The 14,309-nt window shown below is 43.5% G+C and overlaps 1 protein-coding gene across 1 annotated transcript in view; it reads right to left on the reverse strand.

Annotated features, from left to right (window-relative positions):
• Window positions 1–636: 636 nt before the first annotated feature.
• LOC306741787 (plasmanylethanolamine desaturase 1) overlaps window positions 637–14,309 on the reverse strand; it is a gene marked incomplete at both ends in the record, with an annotated part of 26,438 nt that continues 12,765 nt past the window's right edge. The window contains 5 exons of the mRNA XM_079224105.1: window positions 637–761; window positions 3,255–3,467; window positions 7,376–7,520; window positions 13,605–13,696; window positions 13,932–14,051. Of these exons, the coding sequence (XP_079080231.1) occupies window positions 637–761; window positions 3,255–3,467; window positions 7,376–7,520; window positions 13,605–13,696; window positions 13,932–14,051 (695 nt within the window). The remainder of the gene's footprint in view (window positions 762–3,254; window positions 3,468–7,375; window positions 7,521–13,604; window positions 13,697–13,931; window positions 14,052–14,309) is intronic.

Below are 14,309 nucleotides of genomic sequence, written 5' to 3' on the forward strand. Positions count from 1 at the left end.
CTCTTTTTCCCCACATGTTTGTCCTCCCAAAGTCTTGTCCCGTCTGTGGAGAGGCATACAAGAGGTGAGTTATAACTGTCTCACTGCATCATCACAATCATCCCATTGTCAGACTTCTTGAAGTGTAACAGCCTTGAGAATGGTGATGTTCTCAGAAAAAAAAGAAGACAAGAAGAAAGAGAAGAGACTGAACATTTGACTTTCAAACTAGTTTGTGCATGTGTGTGTGTGTGCATGTGCGTGTGTGTGTGTGTGTGTGTGTGTGTGTGTGTGTGTGTGTGTGTGTGTGTGCATGTGTAAGAAGTGTCACTCCTGGAGAGCCCAACCTCCAGAAACCTCCAACACCTACACACCTCATTGGTTAAACAGGACTACAAGCTGATTGGCTCCTACAGAGTTATAATATAATAAGCTTGTTATACTACAGACTCCATCACAGACAGAAATCCATCCAACCATCTTCCAACCATTTTCTTTTTCTTTGAATGTTCGCTGTTAGCAGAAAAGTACGAAGCACAAAGACATGAGAAAAATACATGTGTGTGTGTGTGTGTGTGTGTGTGTTTTTCCCATCCAACTCTGTCTCTAGATGTTTTGATCCGCGAGCTCCAACTGTCTGTCCATCCGGCCGTGTGTTTATCTGTCGATCTTCTTGGCCCACGTCAGGTCATCTGATCGCGGTTTGTTCCCCGTGAGACGTCTGATCAATTGCTCCATTCGTCTCCAGAAGCCCAGCTGGTCCAGGGGATAGTTACACCATCCTGGGATGTGAGGAAGCACGCAGGAAGAGATAGAAAACAGAGCAGGACAAAAGTGGAAGAGGAGAGAAGGGAGGAGAGGATTAGAGGAAGAAGTTTTTTTTTTAAAGTAAGAAGGAACTGGAGCAAAGTGGTGGACTGACAGACAGACAAATCACCATCTGTATGGTCACGTCCCCTCATTTTCTAGGGTTTCTTTTTTTACGCTTTCATCTCTTTGCTTCACCTCAGATTTCCCTCGTCCGTCCTCAACTTCCTCCTCCCTCTATTACATTCTGTCCTTCCCTCCTTTAACCCCATCTGCACCCCGATCCTCAGTCCTTCTATCCAACCTCCTGCCTCACTCTCATCATCATCATATGCAGACTTGATTTTAAGGGGAGTGGAGGGAGTGGAGTCTCCCATGAGAGATCCTTACTAACACACAGAAACGCATGTGCACTTGCTCACACGCACGAACGCACGCACACACACTGTCAGTTCACAGAAATTTTAATTTACTGTATGATAAAGGTAAATACATTAATGTATGTGTGGCTGCAGGCCAAAGTACATTTACATGCACACATGCATGCATGATTGTACAACAGTCTGTGTACATACTGCTCTGACACACACACACACACACACACACACACACACACACGTGTACAACTGTCACTGCGGCAGCCGACACTGACGTTCAAGATAAACACCCCTTTTACTATTAGATTAGATATTCCTTTAGTAATACCAAGGACAGACACATAGGTACACTCAGCACATGTCCATGTTAAGTAAAGAACTTGCATAAATGCGATTTTAATTTTGTAAGTCACAAACACAGATGCAGAAAAAAAGATGTCAGATGCACAAGCGCTCATGCACCCACACACACACACACACACACACAGACACACACACACTCTGGCAAGAAGCAAATAGAGACATCCACATCAGCTGTGTGTACTTAGGCTACCCTTGTCTATGCTCACACAGTACCACCGTTGATGTGTTTGCATAGGGTGCATGCTAAAGCTGCGGGGATATGTGTGTGTGTGTGTGTGTGTGTGTGTGTGTGTGTCTCCAGTGACCCTCACTCTGCAAGAAGACAGGAAAGCAGTAAAGCAGCCAGAGGTTTTGTTTGATTTCACTCTTTTGTTCCCTCCATCTCTTCTTCCATTTCTTCTTCTTTTGACACACTCCTCCTTTTCCTACCCTCCTAATCCCTACTTCCTACCCACCTTCTCCTCACCCTCCTGCCCCCCCCCCCCCCCCCCTCCTCCATCCCCCCTCTGCCTGTGAAGTTCTATTTGTTAGAACAGACAGCAGGTTAGCATTAAATATACATGGGGATTGTCAGCCGGTGGCGAACACAAAGGCAGCTAGGCGAGCCCCAGTGGAATCCAAGCCCGGCCCAGGCAGCCAGGCTAGGGGGGGTGTGGGGGTGGAGGGCGGAGGGGGGCCGTCCCCCGTGGGCCCCGACCGCCATCAACCCACCTTCCACCACACACAGGTTAGAATCCGAGGAGGAGGTCAAAAAGACTTGTACACACACAGATGCTCCACTATGCAGATGTGTGCGCATTGCAAACACACACTTTCCCCTTCAACTTGCTCACACACACACACACACACACACACACACACACATCTGTCGTCCGCAGGGGCGCAGGGTGACGTACAAGCTGAATCCCCCTTGTGTATCCTCCCTCTTCGCTCTCCCTCCCTCTCACCCAGATGCACACAGAATACTGAATGTGGATCTATTACGGAGGCCGCGTGTCTCTGAAGACACGCGTGCACGCAAAACAGAACATTTTCTTTTAGTTATTTATACGAAGCCAAAAAGACAGACAGACACACACGGCCGCCATTTTGTCTCAATCTGCAGAGAATTGTAAGTGAAATTAGTCATCAGCTTCAATTATGGCAATCCAAAATGGACTCCCACGACATCCACACGGATAAATAAATACGTGATCAAAATGCACATTACACACATTCTGTCCACCTTGATGCTGAGATGGAAGCAAAATTAAAAGAAATAACTTTTTTGGGCTGTGTTTAATGTTTTTGACCTACTCAACAGTGTATACAGGAGATCTTTACAGGGACATTACACCCCTGTTTCATAACAGCGTTGATGATATCCCATTGTTTAGAAAAATGGTCACATGAATAGATTTGTGTTTTGTACATGAGTTGTTGACCATATGTTTCTACATTTTGCAAGGATTTTAAAGATAACGTTGGCTATGTCCCTCAAACGTGACTTAACTAACCCCACCTAACGAGTGGTTATGTTTAATTATCCTTTTTACAACTGATATCTTTTTTCAAAATCATTGGTAGGATTTGATCCTGGTTCAATTAGTCTGATAAAGTGTTTTTGGTAATATTATTGGTTGAATGGTTGAGTCCAACCATTGTTTCTGTGCTAGTTGAACAACAGCTGGATAACTATTTCTCCGACAGAAGTGTCAGTTCACTAGTTCCTAGTCACGGCGTTCTCACCTGTGGTAATGCAGTAACACGTCTCGTGGGGAGACACGTGGTGGATGCGGTGATGTTTCCGTGGCAACACCAGATGCCAGTCCTGGAGCAGCGTGACCCAGCGCGGGAGGCCGAAGTAGGAGTGGCTCCACTTGTGAATCTGATTGGTCAGCGTCACGAAGACCGCCAGGGCGAAGACGTAGCAGTCCCAAGGATAGGACGGCGCCAAGGCCTCTGAGGGGAGAAGACAGCCAGACATTGAGGCACGCGGAGAGGGAAAGAGAGTAAAGTTAATAGAATACTTGATCAAACTGTTTAGTGTAATGAAGAGGGCCAGCATGAAGGCGTAGTACTCCCACAGAGAGGATGCTGGAAGGAGCCTCGGAGAGATGGAGAGACCGAGGGGGAGGAAGAGGAGAAAGACAGGCAGAAGTAGGATGAGAGGGTTAAATACTCTGAAATGTAAAATAACAGTGAACAGTCAAGATGTCTTCCAGGAAATGGAGATTAGTCATCTGATGTATTTGACAGATTTTTGTTTTTTTTTAATCAGTGCCATCGCCGCAGCACCGCAGGTACCGAGAGGAAGATTGAAGGCAGTTAGTCTGGGGTGAGACACTTCAGCCCGCCACGCCTAAGTGCCATCACAAAGAGGACTCGGCTCTACACTCCTTCTGTTCTTCATTGAGCAAGTCAAAGTCCCACTGGTGTTCAAATGGAACTATGAATCATCACCCCCCATCACCTTTTAATATTTAAACAACTTATGCAATCCCAAATCCCACTCTCACCCTCTGAAAGAGCCACACATCACTCTGAAAGAGGCGTGTTTTGTATGTGGTATTCAGATGAAGGTGTCGTTGGAATTCAGATGGGAATAGAAAGAAAGTCACACTGAAGCAGCATTTGGAGCAGATCTCTTTTTAATTTGAGGAATTCAATTTTTTTGGGGAAAAAAAGGAACCAGGGCCTGGATTTTACACAACTGTAAACAACTGGATTTAACTCTGTAAACAAGTTGAATGAGAGGTAGATTAATGTCATTGGGGCAAAGGGGAGGGACTAACGGAAACATTTTAATTCAATTCTGTTTGACAGGGAAACAAATATAATTAATGTTTTGGTTCTAAACGTATGTGTAAAAGTCATTACATCCACATGACTTGATTATTCATCGTGTGAATATTTTGTAAAAGCGCCAATAGTCAACCCTGAAGTATCGTCACCGATTGATATCGACTCTACTCGGTACTACCAACTGTAACTTGTCTTGTTTGTGTTTTGTTACAATGTGTTCATCTGAATGGAAACTGCAGATGAAAATGATCTTTCAGCTATATGTATATAGTTCTTAAAATGGTGACATGTCTGCTTCATAGCTTACAAATACAATGAATTAAATATTTCAGTTGGAAACAAACATCTCTGTTTTATGATCTGCTTCTATTCACACTCCCAGCAGCTCAAGAGCCATTTAATCTCCTTCCTTCTTTTGTGAAAAATAATCAGCTGCAGAAGAAACACCTGGATATTTATCAAACACTTTTTTGAGAGATTATTATGTGATTGGGCAGCTTGGCTAACGAGGTGAAAAGTCACCTTTCATTGACATTTACATCGACATCGACATGTGATGCTGACGGTCACAAAGTGAACAAAAGGGCTCCACGCTGCAAAAGGTTGAGGGCAGCAGGAGCCACAGCGGACCTCAAGCAACCGTCTGGTGAGCGACGTCTGGTCCAACACACGCAGTGGAGAGTGTTTACACACTGAAAGAAACTGTGAATATCAACAGGGATGAACAGTTTTTATTTGTCTGACGTATACACATTATTTAGAGCGGTACATTAACTGGACCAAACATTTGAGGGACTTGTGCGTTGTGAGTATTTAAATGTCATGCTACTATATATTTCTATTCCCCTACATGTTAACGGTATATTTTGTACATTTCACCCCAGTATACGTTTTAAATGGCAGTGTGTACTTTACAAATGAAGATTTTATAAAATATGATGAAAAAATTAACCCTAAAATCCTGCTTACACATTTAGCCATCAGTAAATAATAAACAAGTGACATATTTGTTTATATTATAGTATTTTAGAGTAGCTCATTGTATATCCAGCTGTACTGAAAGAGTCAGAGTCTTTTTTCTTCTTCTTTTCAAACGTTGCAAAAATGTAACTAAGATCATCTTTGTCAGCTGGGCTTTAGTATCTAATTACATTTCCTAAAAGCAGAATTAGCCCCAAAGCAAGAGAAAGAGTACTTGAAGAAATGACTGGTGTCAGGGTTCATATTCAACGTTCATTGTTCACGTCCAGCTGACAGGTGACGAGCATGTCAGGCCTCAAACAAAGGAGCAGCGGAGAGCAACGCTTTTCCAAAGATGATGCACGAAAACCGTCTGAAACGCAGCTTCTGTCGTGGCCATTGGAGCCGAATTTGGACTCCGAAGTCTCCGGCTCTCCTGTCACATGGCTAACTCTTGTTATTCACTCCAGTCCTTCTGTCGCTATGACTTACAGCTGTCCTCTCTCTGTCCGCCTCCATCCCTCGCTCCCTCTCTTCGGTGAAAACAGCGATCTCCTGACCCCGGTTCCAGTGCAGACATGACAGCTGGAGATGTCGCCGCGCGGCTTTCAGCTTTTCCCGTCCCACCTTTCCGTCTCCGTCTTTGTCTGGTGACCGCTTGACACCGCGAGGAGCTTGACATGACAGGTGTGGATGTCATCTTACCGCTACATGACCCTCCGTCACCCCGACGCCCCCCCCGCTCCCTTGCTCTCTCTCTTCTCCTTGCACTCTCACCCTCTGTCTCAAACTCTTAGCGGTGACCTCTTAAGGCCTCGGACATGACAGGTGTAGATGTCGCCGCGTCTCTCTCTGTGTCCGTCTCGTGACCTCTTCACTACCCACTGTGTGTGACATGACGGGTGTGGATGTCACCTACAGGTAAACCTCACTACTGCTCTCACCCTTCTAATCTCCTCTCCCTCACCTCACCCCCTCCTTTTCTCCTATTTCTCTCAATTTCTTGATGGATAAAAATCCCTTTCAGATTTCCCTTCATGTCATTGAACGTGTTTACATGGAGAAGTTTGATTAAATATTTTCCCAAAAGAACCCAATAAATATTGATGTGTATTTCTCTTTGCCCTTATTACTCTCCTGCCTGACTTCTCTACAGAGTGCAGCCCAAGTAGAGCGTGAAATTCTCGTTGGAAGGTATCCGAGATAAACAAGTTTGATGGAACATCCAGCTTCTTCAGGTGACACTAAACATGTTAAAGTATGAAAGATAACTGTTTCTCTTGCTTAGTAATTATTGGATTCAAACAACTCCGACAACTTTTAAAGGTTTTCTCACGAAGTTGGGTTCATCGTATCCATCCACTGTAACGTGGTCTCACTTTGTGAAAGTGGAAAGACGGTGGCCTATTTGCACTTTTGACTCCATTTTGTTGAGCAGATAGCCAGCGGATGTGTTCACAACAGCTGACAAAGCATATCAAAGATGCTTGTGAACGGCTCAGCCCCGTCAAACCTCGGCTGGCTGATGTCTCCTCGTCTCCTCCCCTCCTCTCCACCCACCGGTGACCTTTCTGCTCAAGTTGAAGTGCAGACATGACGGCTGGAGATGTCTCCTCTTCAATAACAGGTTGCTCCGTTTTTCTCCTGCTGATCTCCCTCTTCCAGTCCCGTCCCTTCCTGCCCTGCACTCGTAAGGTCAGTGCACATGATTACCCGCAAAACTGCCATTTGCTTTCCCCGCAACCAGTGGGCACACTTCGGCCTCAGAGTCGGCGCTACCTCTGGCGCCCTGCAAAAACTAAGTCACTGCTACGCTTTGTTGGACACTGTAAAGCTGACCTTCCAAAAGTCCTTACGCTCACATTACAGCTTTATAGAGTGTGACTGCAGGTAAGAGGAGGGGGATCCCGTCCGTGTTGCGATTCCCACTGCTTACAGAGAGCTTGAAAACCCTGCAGGTGTTAAACCCCCCAAGCTTCTCACTCACAGGTGATAGAAGTGTGAATGAGAAAAAATGTTTCACACAGGATACAAAAAAAGCACATGCTCGCGGATACACTACTTCTGTGGTACAAAGCCAGTAAGGGGGGCATTGCGTGTGCTACCTGGTGTGTATGCGAGGAACTTGTAGGCCATGTGAGCCAGCGGTAGGATGGGAATCATGCAGTTGTCGCCGTTGGTTTCAATGAAGTCGTGGCGCGTGATGGCGGTTGGATCGATGTGGTGCTCCCGGAATGGACGAATAAATGCCTGCAGAAAGAGAGAGAGATAAATTATTGCTTAAAATTAAGAATTAATACTTCCTGTAAATCCCTCATGAACCAATCACGAGTGTATTTTTGAGCCATAGCAGTTTGAATTGAGTTTGCTTAACTGAAAAGTCACGCTGCATTCAATGATGACTTATTAATTGGTATTTCAATGAATCTATTGTTTCTCTGTTTTTCCAGTCTAAAGGCTGGAAAAGAAAACACAGAGTTGTGTTAATACTGAGACGACACCTAATTTTTCCTGCAACTGCAATGATAGACTATCTTATTTATTTGGCTGAAATTAGAAATTCTATTGAACTCAACAATAGACGGAATTCAATCTTTAAGGCCAATCATTTTAAATGAATGGCAAAAAGAACATTCTTCCCAGTTTCTGACTTTCTGCTCTCAATCAAAAACACACTTGTGTGTGTGATAAACAACAATAGGGGGAGATTTTTCAACTTAATTTACATACACAAAACAAACACTGGAAAGCATTGTTTACAGCCTTTACACTAATGCACACACACACACACATGCACCCCCCCCCCCCCCCCCCCCCCCCACTCAGCGGTGCCCAGCAGCCTGCACAACCCCAAAGCTCATATCCAGCATCCTAATAAACCGTAGAACAGCAGTCAGCCAGCACAAAAACACCCATACCCATAAATGACCCATGGACGCCACACAAAGCTTGAAAAAAAAAGTGAGCTTCCAAACACACACACACACACACACACACACACACACACACGCTCGTAAACCCCACCTGCCCTGCGCAGCGGGAGACACCTGTCTGTGAGAGCACGGGGGTCTCAAATGAAAGACTGAATCTGAATCTCAGAAGCACAAAAGAGGACAAAAAGAGACACGCACACACACACACACACACACACACACACACACAGGATAAAGGTAATTTATTTCCCTCTGTGGTAAAAGCACCAAAAAAAAGGTAGGTTTGCATCTGTATTGCCAGAGTGTGCATGTGTGTCCGTGTGTCGCCATGGAAGCATCAGCATGAGAACTCATTATTCTCGTGTAAGCCGTTCGAGCCAATCACACGCGCCTGAAGCACAGAAACTATCTGTTGATATCTTCACAATTATGTAGCCATCTCCGTTCTCATCTGCCTCTCCCCCACCTGTCCCCCCTCCTCCCCTCCCCCTCTCCTCGCAGCCCTCAGCCAGATGAAAGCCCGGCTAAGCCACGGAGGTCGTGCCGAGCAGGGCGGCGTCAGCGCTCCCAGTGAACGGCAGGCCTCCGGTCGCCGCGTGTCCTCTAATCCCACACCGTTTAACGGCCCGCCTCGCACGACGTCCGTTAATCACCGGCTCACATCGGCCATCGCCCCAGCAACCAGCGCTGTCCCACTGGTTGGACCGACACGCCCTCCCACCCCCTTCTTTTTTTATTCTTTTTGTCCTCCCGACCTTTATACTGTATTCTTCATCTCACTTTTTTGTTGGATTCTCTTTTTTTTACCATGTATATTTATATCCTTTTCCTCCTTCTGGTCTTTTAATAGGTGACTGATTTAAATCATTCAAATATCTACTTCAGAATCAGAATCAGAATAAGAACCATTTATTCGCCAGGTATGTTCACACAAACAAGGATTTTTTCTTGGCGGAAGATTAGACATTAGACGAGACAATCAACAATCAACAACAGTGCAATAGATGTTAAATTGAGTGCAAAATAAAGTGCTACGACAAACATATTACAGTAATGTAAACGTTCAACGCTCTTCTCATCCTCATTAGAGAGCAGCATTAAAGAAGACATGTTTGAGAGAGATGTATTAAAAAAAAAGACATAAGGAGAAAGGTATTGATGCTTCTCAAATGCTGCAGGAGACACAGAGAGAAAGGAAGCATCTTCAAACCTGTATCCCTAAACTGTAAGCACATCTGGCAAATTTCAATGTGAATTGAGCATCATTGGGAACTAATGAGCGTGACTTTGTCCTCAAAGTGGCGTCATTAGAGGACTGCTAAATCCTTGTTGAGTCAATTAAAGCTCAACGACACGACGACGACAGAAAACACAGCACGTCCCAGAGCTTCGCTGAGGAATAGTTCTAACCACCGCTGGGAGAATGTAGGGCACTTTTTAAAGAAAGTGGTGCAGTTTTAACACTGGGGAGTGAAACGGCTTTTATGGGTTTAAATCAAAGCAAATCATTGTTGTACAACTCCGAATGAAGAGCATTAGTATTGTGCAGTATGGGAGGTGAATACTGTGCTTTTACACAACGTGCTCACGAATTATAACAAATATTATAAGACGAAGAAATCTACTTGCAATTATTTTTAAGTTTATGTTTCAAGAGAAATGCCAAACATTCTCTGGCGATTCCCACAGTGACCTGTTGGAGTACGAGTCAGTCACTCCATAGCGGCTGGTGAGCAGGAGGCTAAACTATTAGCAGCATTTTCTCTGCAGCTCTGATCTGCGGTGTAGACAGTTGGGTAACACTTTATAATAATAATAATAATAATAATAATAATAATAATAATAATAATAATATAACTACACGCTGTTTAGCATTAGTAAACACTTCAGCATTCAATTTATCATTCATAAAGCATTGCTCCAACGCTAACACTCATTATTAACTCATTGGTATGTAATTCATAAACACAATTACACATGTTTTATTCTTGATTCATAAGCTTGACTATTATGCGTTTCATGATTGGGTTTTCATACTCTTTATAACCACCGGGGGTCCTATAGCGTAAATGTGTGTCCCACGGTGATGACGGGCCAGAAAGAACGCATGCCAGGCATTTGTGTGTGTGTGTGTGTGTGTGTGTGTGTGTGGGGGGAGGGTGGGCGGAATCATTGCATGTTTTGGTTAACTACATATTCAAGAGGTATTTAGACATTTGTCTCCATGAGCCTTTTGTTTGGTATAGAAATGACTTGCAATACTTTGGCAATATTCTTTTTATTTCCATTTTATGTTTCCATCTAAACTTGTGTATGTGCCAATGCTCTTACAAATGGAACATACTAAATGTCCCTTTTGTGACCTTGTTGCCACAAAAAAAAAAATCGCTTGGATCCTGGAGACCATACTGGCCATACTGGGCCAATGACTTTGACAGATAGAAAATGCAGTTTCCAGTGGCAGCCATTACTGCTCTGTGGCCTCCACGGCTGGAAATATTATTTATGATACTATGACAGTCGACTCTTATTACTGTTAGGTAGCCCCTTGTGGTGAAGATATGGAGGGCAGGAGTCCGTATGTGCGTGTGCGTGTGTGTGTGTGTGTGTGTGTGTGTGTGTGTGTGTGTTGTGTCTGCATTAATGGCTCTGCATGTGGCCTATGGTACAATCTGAGAAACTTCTTTAAAGAGACCCTAACAAATGGGAATATGGAACAGAGAAAGAACAGATGCATGTATACACAATGTACATATATACACAATACACATGAAATGAGAGAACAAACAAGTAACAAAGAGCGACGCTGCCTTCAATTGTTTCTTCTACGTCTGTAACCGCAGCCACTGTTAGCCTCAGGTGTTCTCCATCGTGCTCCTCTTTGATATTCAAACGAACCTTAACTGGGAGCAGACGCATGCTTTATTTTCCACTAGCCTATTGCCTTCCCTCTGTTCTCCGCAAAGGTCCATTCTTCTCTTCCAGTGAAAGTCTTTATTAGAAGTCTCCTACAGTGCTCGACACACCATGCAACTCTGTGGCTGCCGCAGTGCCTTTGGTCCCGGTAACAACCCCAAACCACAATAAATGCCGCACAATAAATAAACATCGAACCACGGAGTACCTTCAGTAAACAAAGCAACAAAAAAACTAACACTGGGATTGAAAAATCATTGGTTAGAGTGTACTAAGGGGCACAATGCGTGCAAAATAAAATGTGTTTTTAGATAACCAAATACATGAGATTCAGAGTAACATAATTGGGTGCCATGATAGGATTAATAGGCTGGCATAAAATATTACCTTAATGATCAATCAACTTTAGGTCAAAAAGAATGAGATCAATCGTTTGAATTTATCAGGCTGAACAGTCTGTCAATAATGTCAATAATGTGCTATCGAGAGCCACTTAGTGAGATTATCTCAAGGCTGCGATGACAAAGCCTCGATCTCCTGCGTGGGTATTAGTTTATTAAATGGAATATTAATATTTTAGATGAAAGTTGCATGAATAAAACTCATTGATAAGATGCTAAAAGTGATAAGTGCCTCGTTTAGAAACTGCTTTTAAGTTGATTTAGTTAAGGCTATTTTTAAATCCGAAATTGTCTCCTTGAAATACCTAAAACTTCTGTCAGATAACGGTTTGTCATTCAAGGGTCATGTTTATATACAGTCTATTTATATTACAGAAGGTTGGACATGAGGTTCATCAATGGCTATAATATTTATAGATGTGTCGACCTTATTTTCTAATTTATCGACCAATCCGCGGTATTTTTTAATTCAGAAGATTATGCTTCAGCCTCTTCCAACACATTTTCCACCAGTTTCAAATTACAGCTCTCCTCAGGACTGGGTTGCACCAGCTGCTCATGAATCCATTATTACGTTTATTTGTAGTCCTTCCTAAGTTCTTAGAAACTACAAGTGATCTGTTTAAGTGGTTTGCACCAGCAAAACATAATGTATGTCTGAGCTAATAAAGAGGTTGGTGGGTTGTAGCACATACAACCAAAAGCAATCAACTTAAAATAATACATATCTGTCACAATTGCAATTTTTGAACGTTTAGCAAAGTGAGTTTTTTTGTGCTATTTTTGTGAAATATAAATTGTAGTAGTATGCAGTTCATGCAACAGATTGCATCAATTTTAATTAAACAGCGAAGAACAACACCATTGATCAAACAATGCTAACATATGGGTTCAGCATAAACGATAACTATTGTTATAATTAGGATGCTCCAGGTCTCAAAACACACATGAGCTCGAACCTTTCCACCAATTAATTACCAATGAATATTTCATAAATAGAAGAAATACAATGAAAGACACACCCACTGGACTCGCATACCATCAATCAAAATAAAGTTCAACCAATCTGCAAACTGCAGCTCATCATGCTGATTTTAATTGGCCAAAATGAGGATAACCTTTACTTTAATTGGCCGTGGGAGGTGGAGCAAAATGTGTGTGTTTGTATGTGTGCCATAATGTAGGGGATGTGTTTTAATGTGAGAATTAAGTGCATGTGCATCCATCTCCATGCGCGCCTACACACACGGGTGCATGCATGTCTTCTGGCACTGCAGGTGATACGGTTCAAGGTGAGGCCGTTCAAAGAGTGTGTCCGTGTGGGTGTGTGTCTCATGTGTACATTACGGTCCCTCTGTGAGACGCTGCCATTTAGTTTCCAGGTCACTATGGAAGAATCATCTACTATTCTTCAAAAGCCTTGACTTGAAGGTTGACTACAAGCTTTTGTTTTGACAAAACCTCCAACAGCGAAACAAAATCGCATTTAGCTGCCAGACACTGTTTGTAAGAAAAGTAAAGCAGAAACTAGAACTAAATCAATGAAAACACAGCAAAGTGGTACAAAGTTTGAAATAAAATGTGATGCTCATCTTTCCAAAAAGGTAGATAAATAGTTTATTCCCTTTTATATGTGTGTGGTGGTGGCCAACAAATTAATTGGCATGGCACATGGTGTATGAGATTAAAAAGGTATTGAAAAGCCTTCATGTATTCAGTACTTCTGCACAACATGCAATACATTCGCAGCTGGATTAATTGGCTGTAATGGACCAGGATGTATTTGTGTAAATAAACCAGACGCAAGGCGGACGCATAGAGACGCAGACTGATGGTCGCAACAACACAACAGCGACCGCTACATTGGCCCAGCGATGTGCGCCTCGCTTCTCGGGCTGTTATCAACGTGCCAGTTCAGTTGTGGCGTGATATTAATGATTCCAGGAGAAAGTGAGGAACATGAGGCTTTATATTTGTGCAGTAGTTAATTGATGGCAAATGACTAAAAGTTGTTTCATGCAGCCGAGACAGGCTGTGTGTGTGTGTGTGTGTGTGTGTGTGGACAGATATGCATGTGTGCTCACCTTTCCAATAACAGGGATGTCCACAGATCCCCAGGTATCCGCGCCCCAGTGGACCATCCCTGATGCAAAGTCTGCCGTCACTATTCCGAGGACTGGCACGCGACCACAGACATGAGACGCGTGAAAAGAGGAATAACATATGTTGTTATTAGACGAGCGATGCAGACACCAAAACAATTTCACAAATGTTTTATAAAAGCCTCACGTGGACCGGAGCAATGATTTGGGACAGCATTAGTTTATTTAGAAACAAATATCACAACTGAATACTTGTGTTGTGGTAACAGTGATATCTCTTTTTACAGTCTTTTTGTCCTGCCAGCTCACCGATGCCGAGGATGATCCTGTAGATGTGAGCGGTGGAGAAGTGCAGGAGGAGGAAGGAGAAGTTGATGATGAAAAGGAGGAGGCACAGAATCACACACAACCACTCCTGGAGCCGCTTACCTGAGGGCGGACAACACGAAGAACAAGAAAAACACATTCATTTATTTGGTGTTGAATGTATTTTACATACAACTTCGCAACAACAACAAAAAGAAGCATTTTATGTATCTCAGCATCATCCGAAGGCAGGTTTTCTTGTTGGGCATTGTGCATTGGGTATTATCGAGGAGAGGAGGCGGAAGGAGAGAGTGGAAACACCAAGAAGTTGAGGGTGTTCGGCTCAGCTGTGTTGTTTTAATGAACTGGTCGAGGTCCCCG

Source organism: Taurulus bubalis (genome assembly GCF_910589615.1).
Source record: "Taurulus bubalis genome assembly, chromosome: 9".
Classification (NCBI taxonomy): domain Eukaryota; kingdom Metazoa; phylum Chordata; class Actinopteri; order Perciformes; family Cottidae; genus Taurulus; species Taurulus bubalis.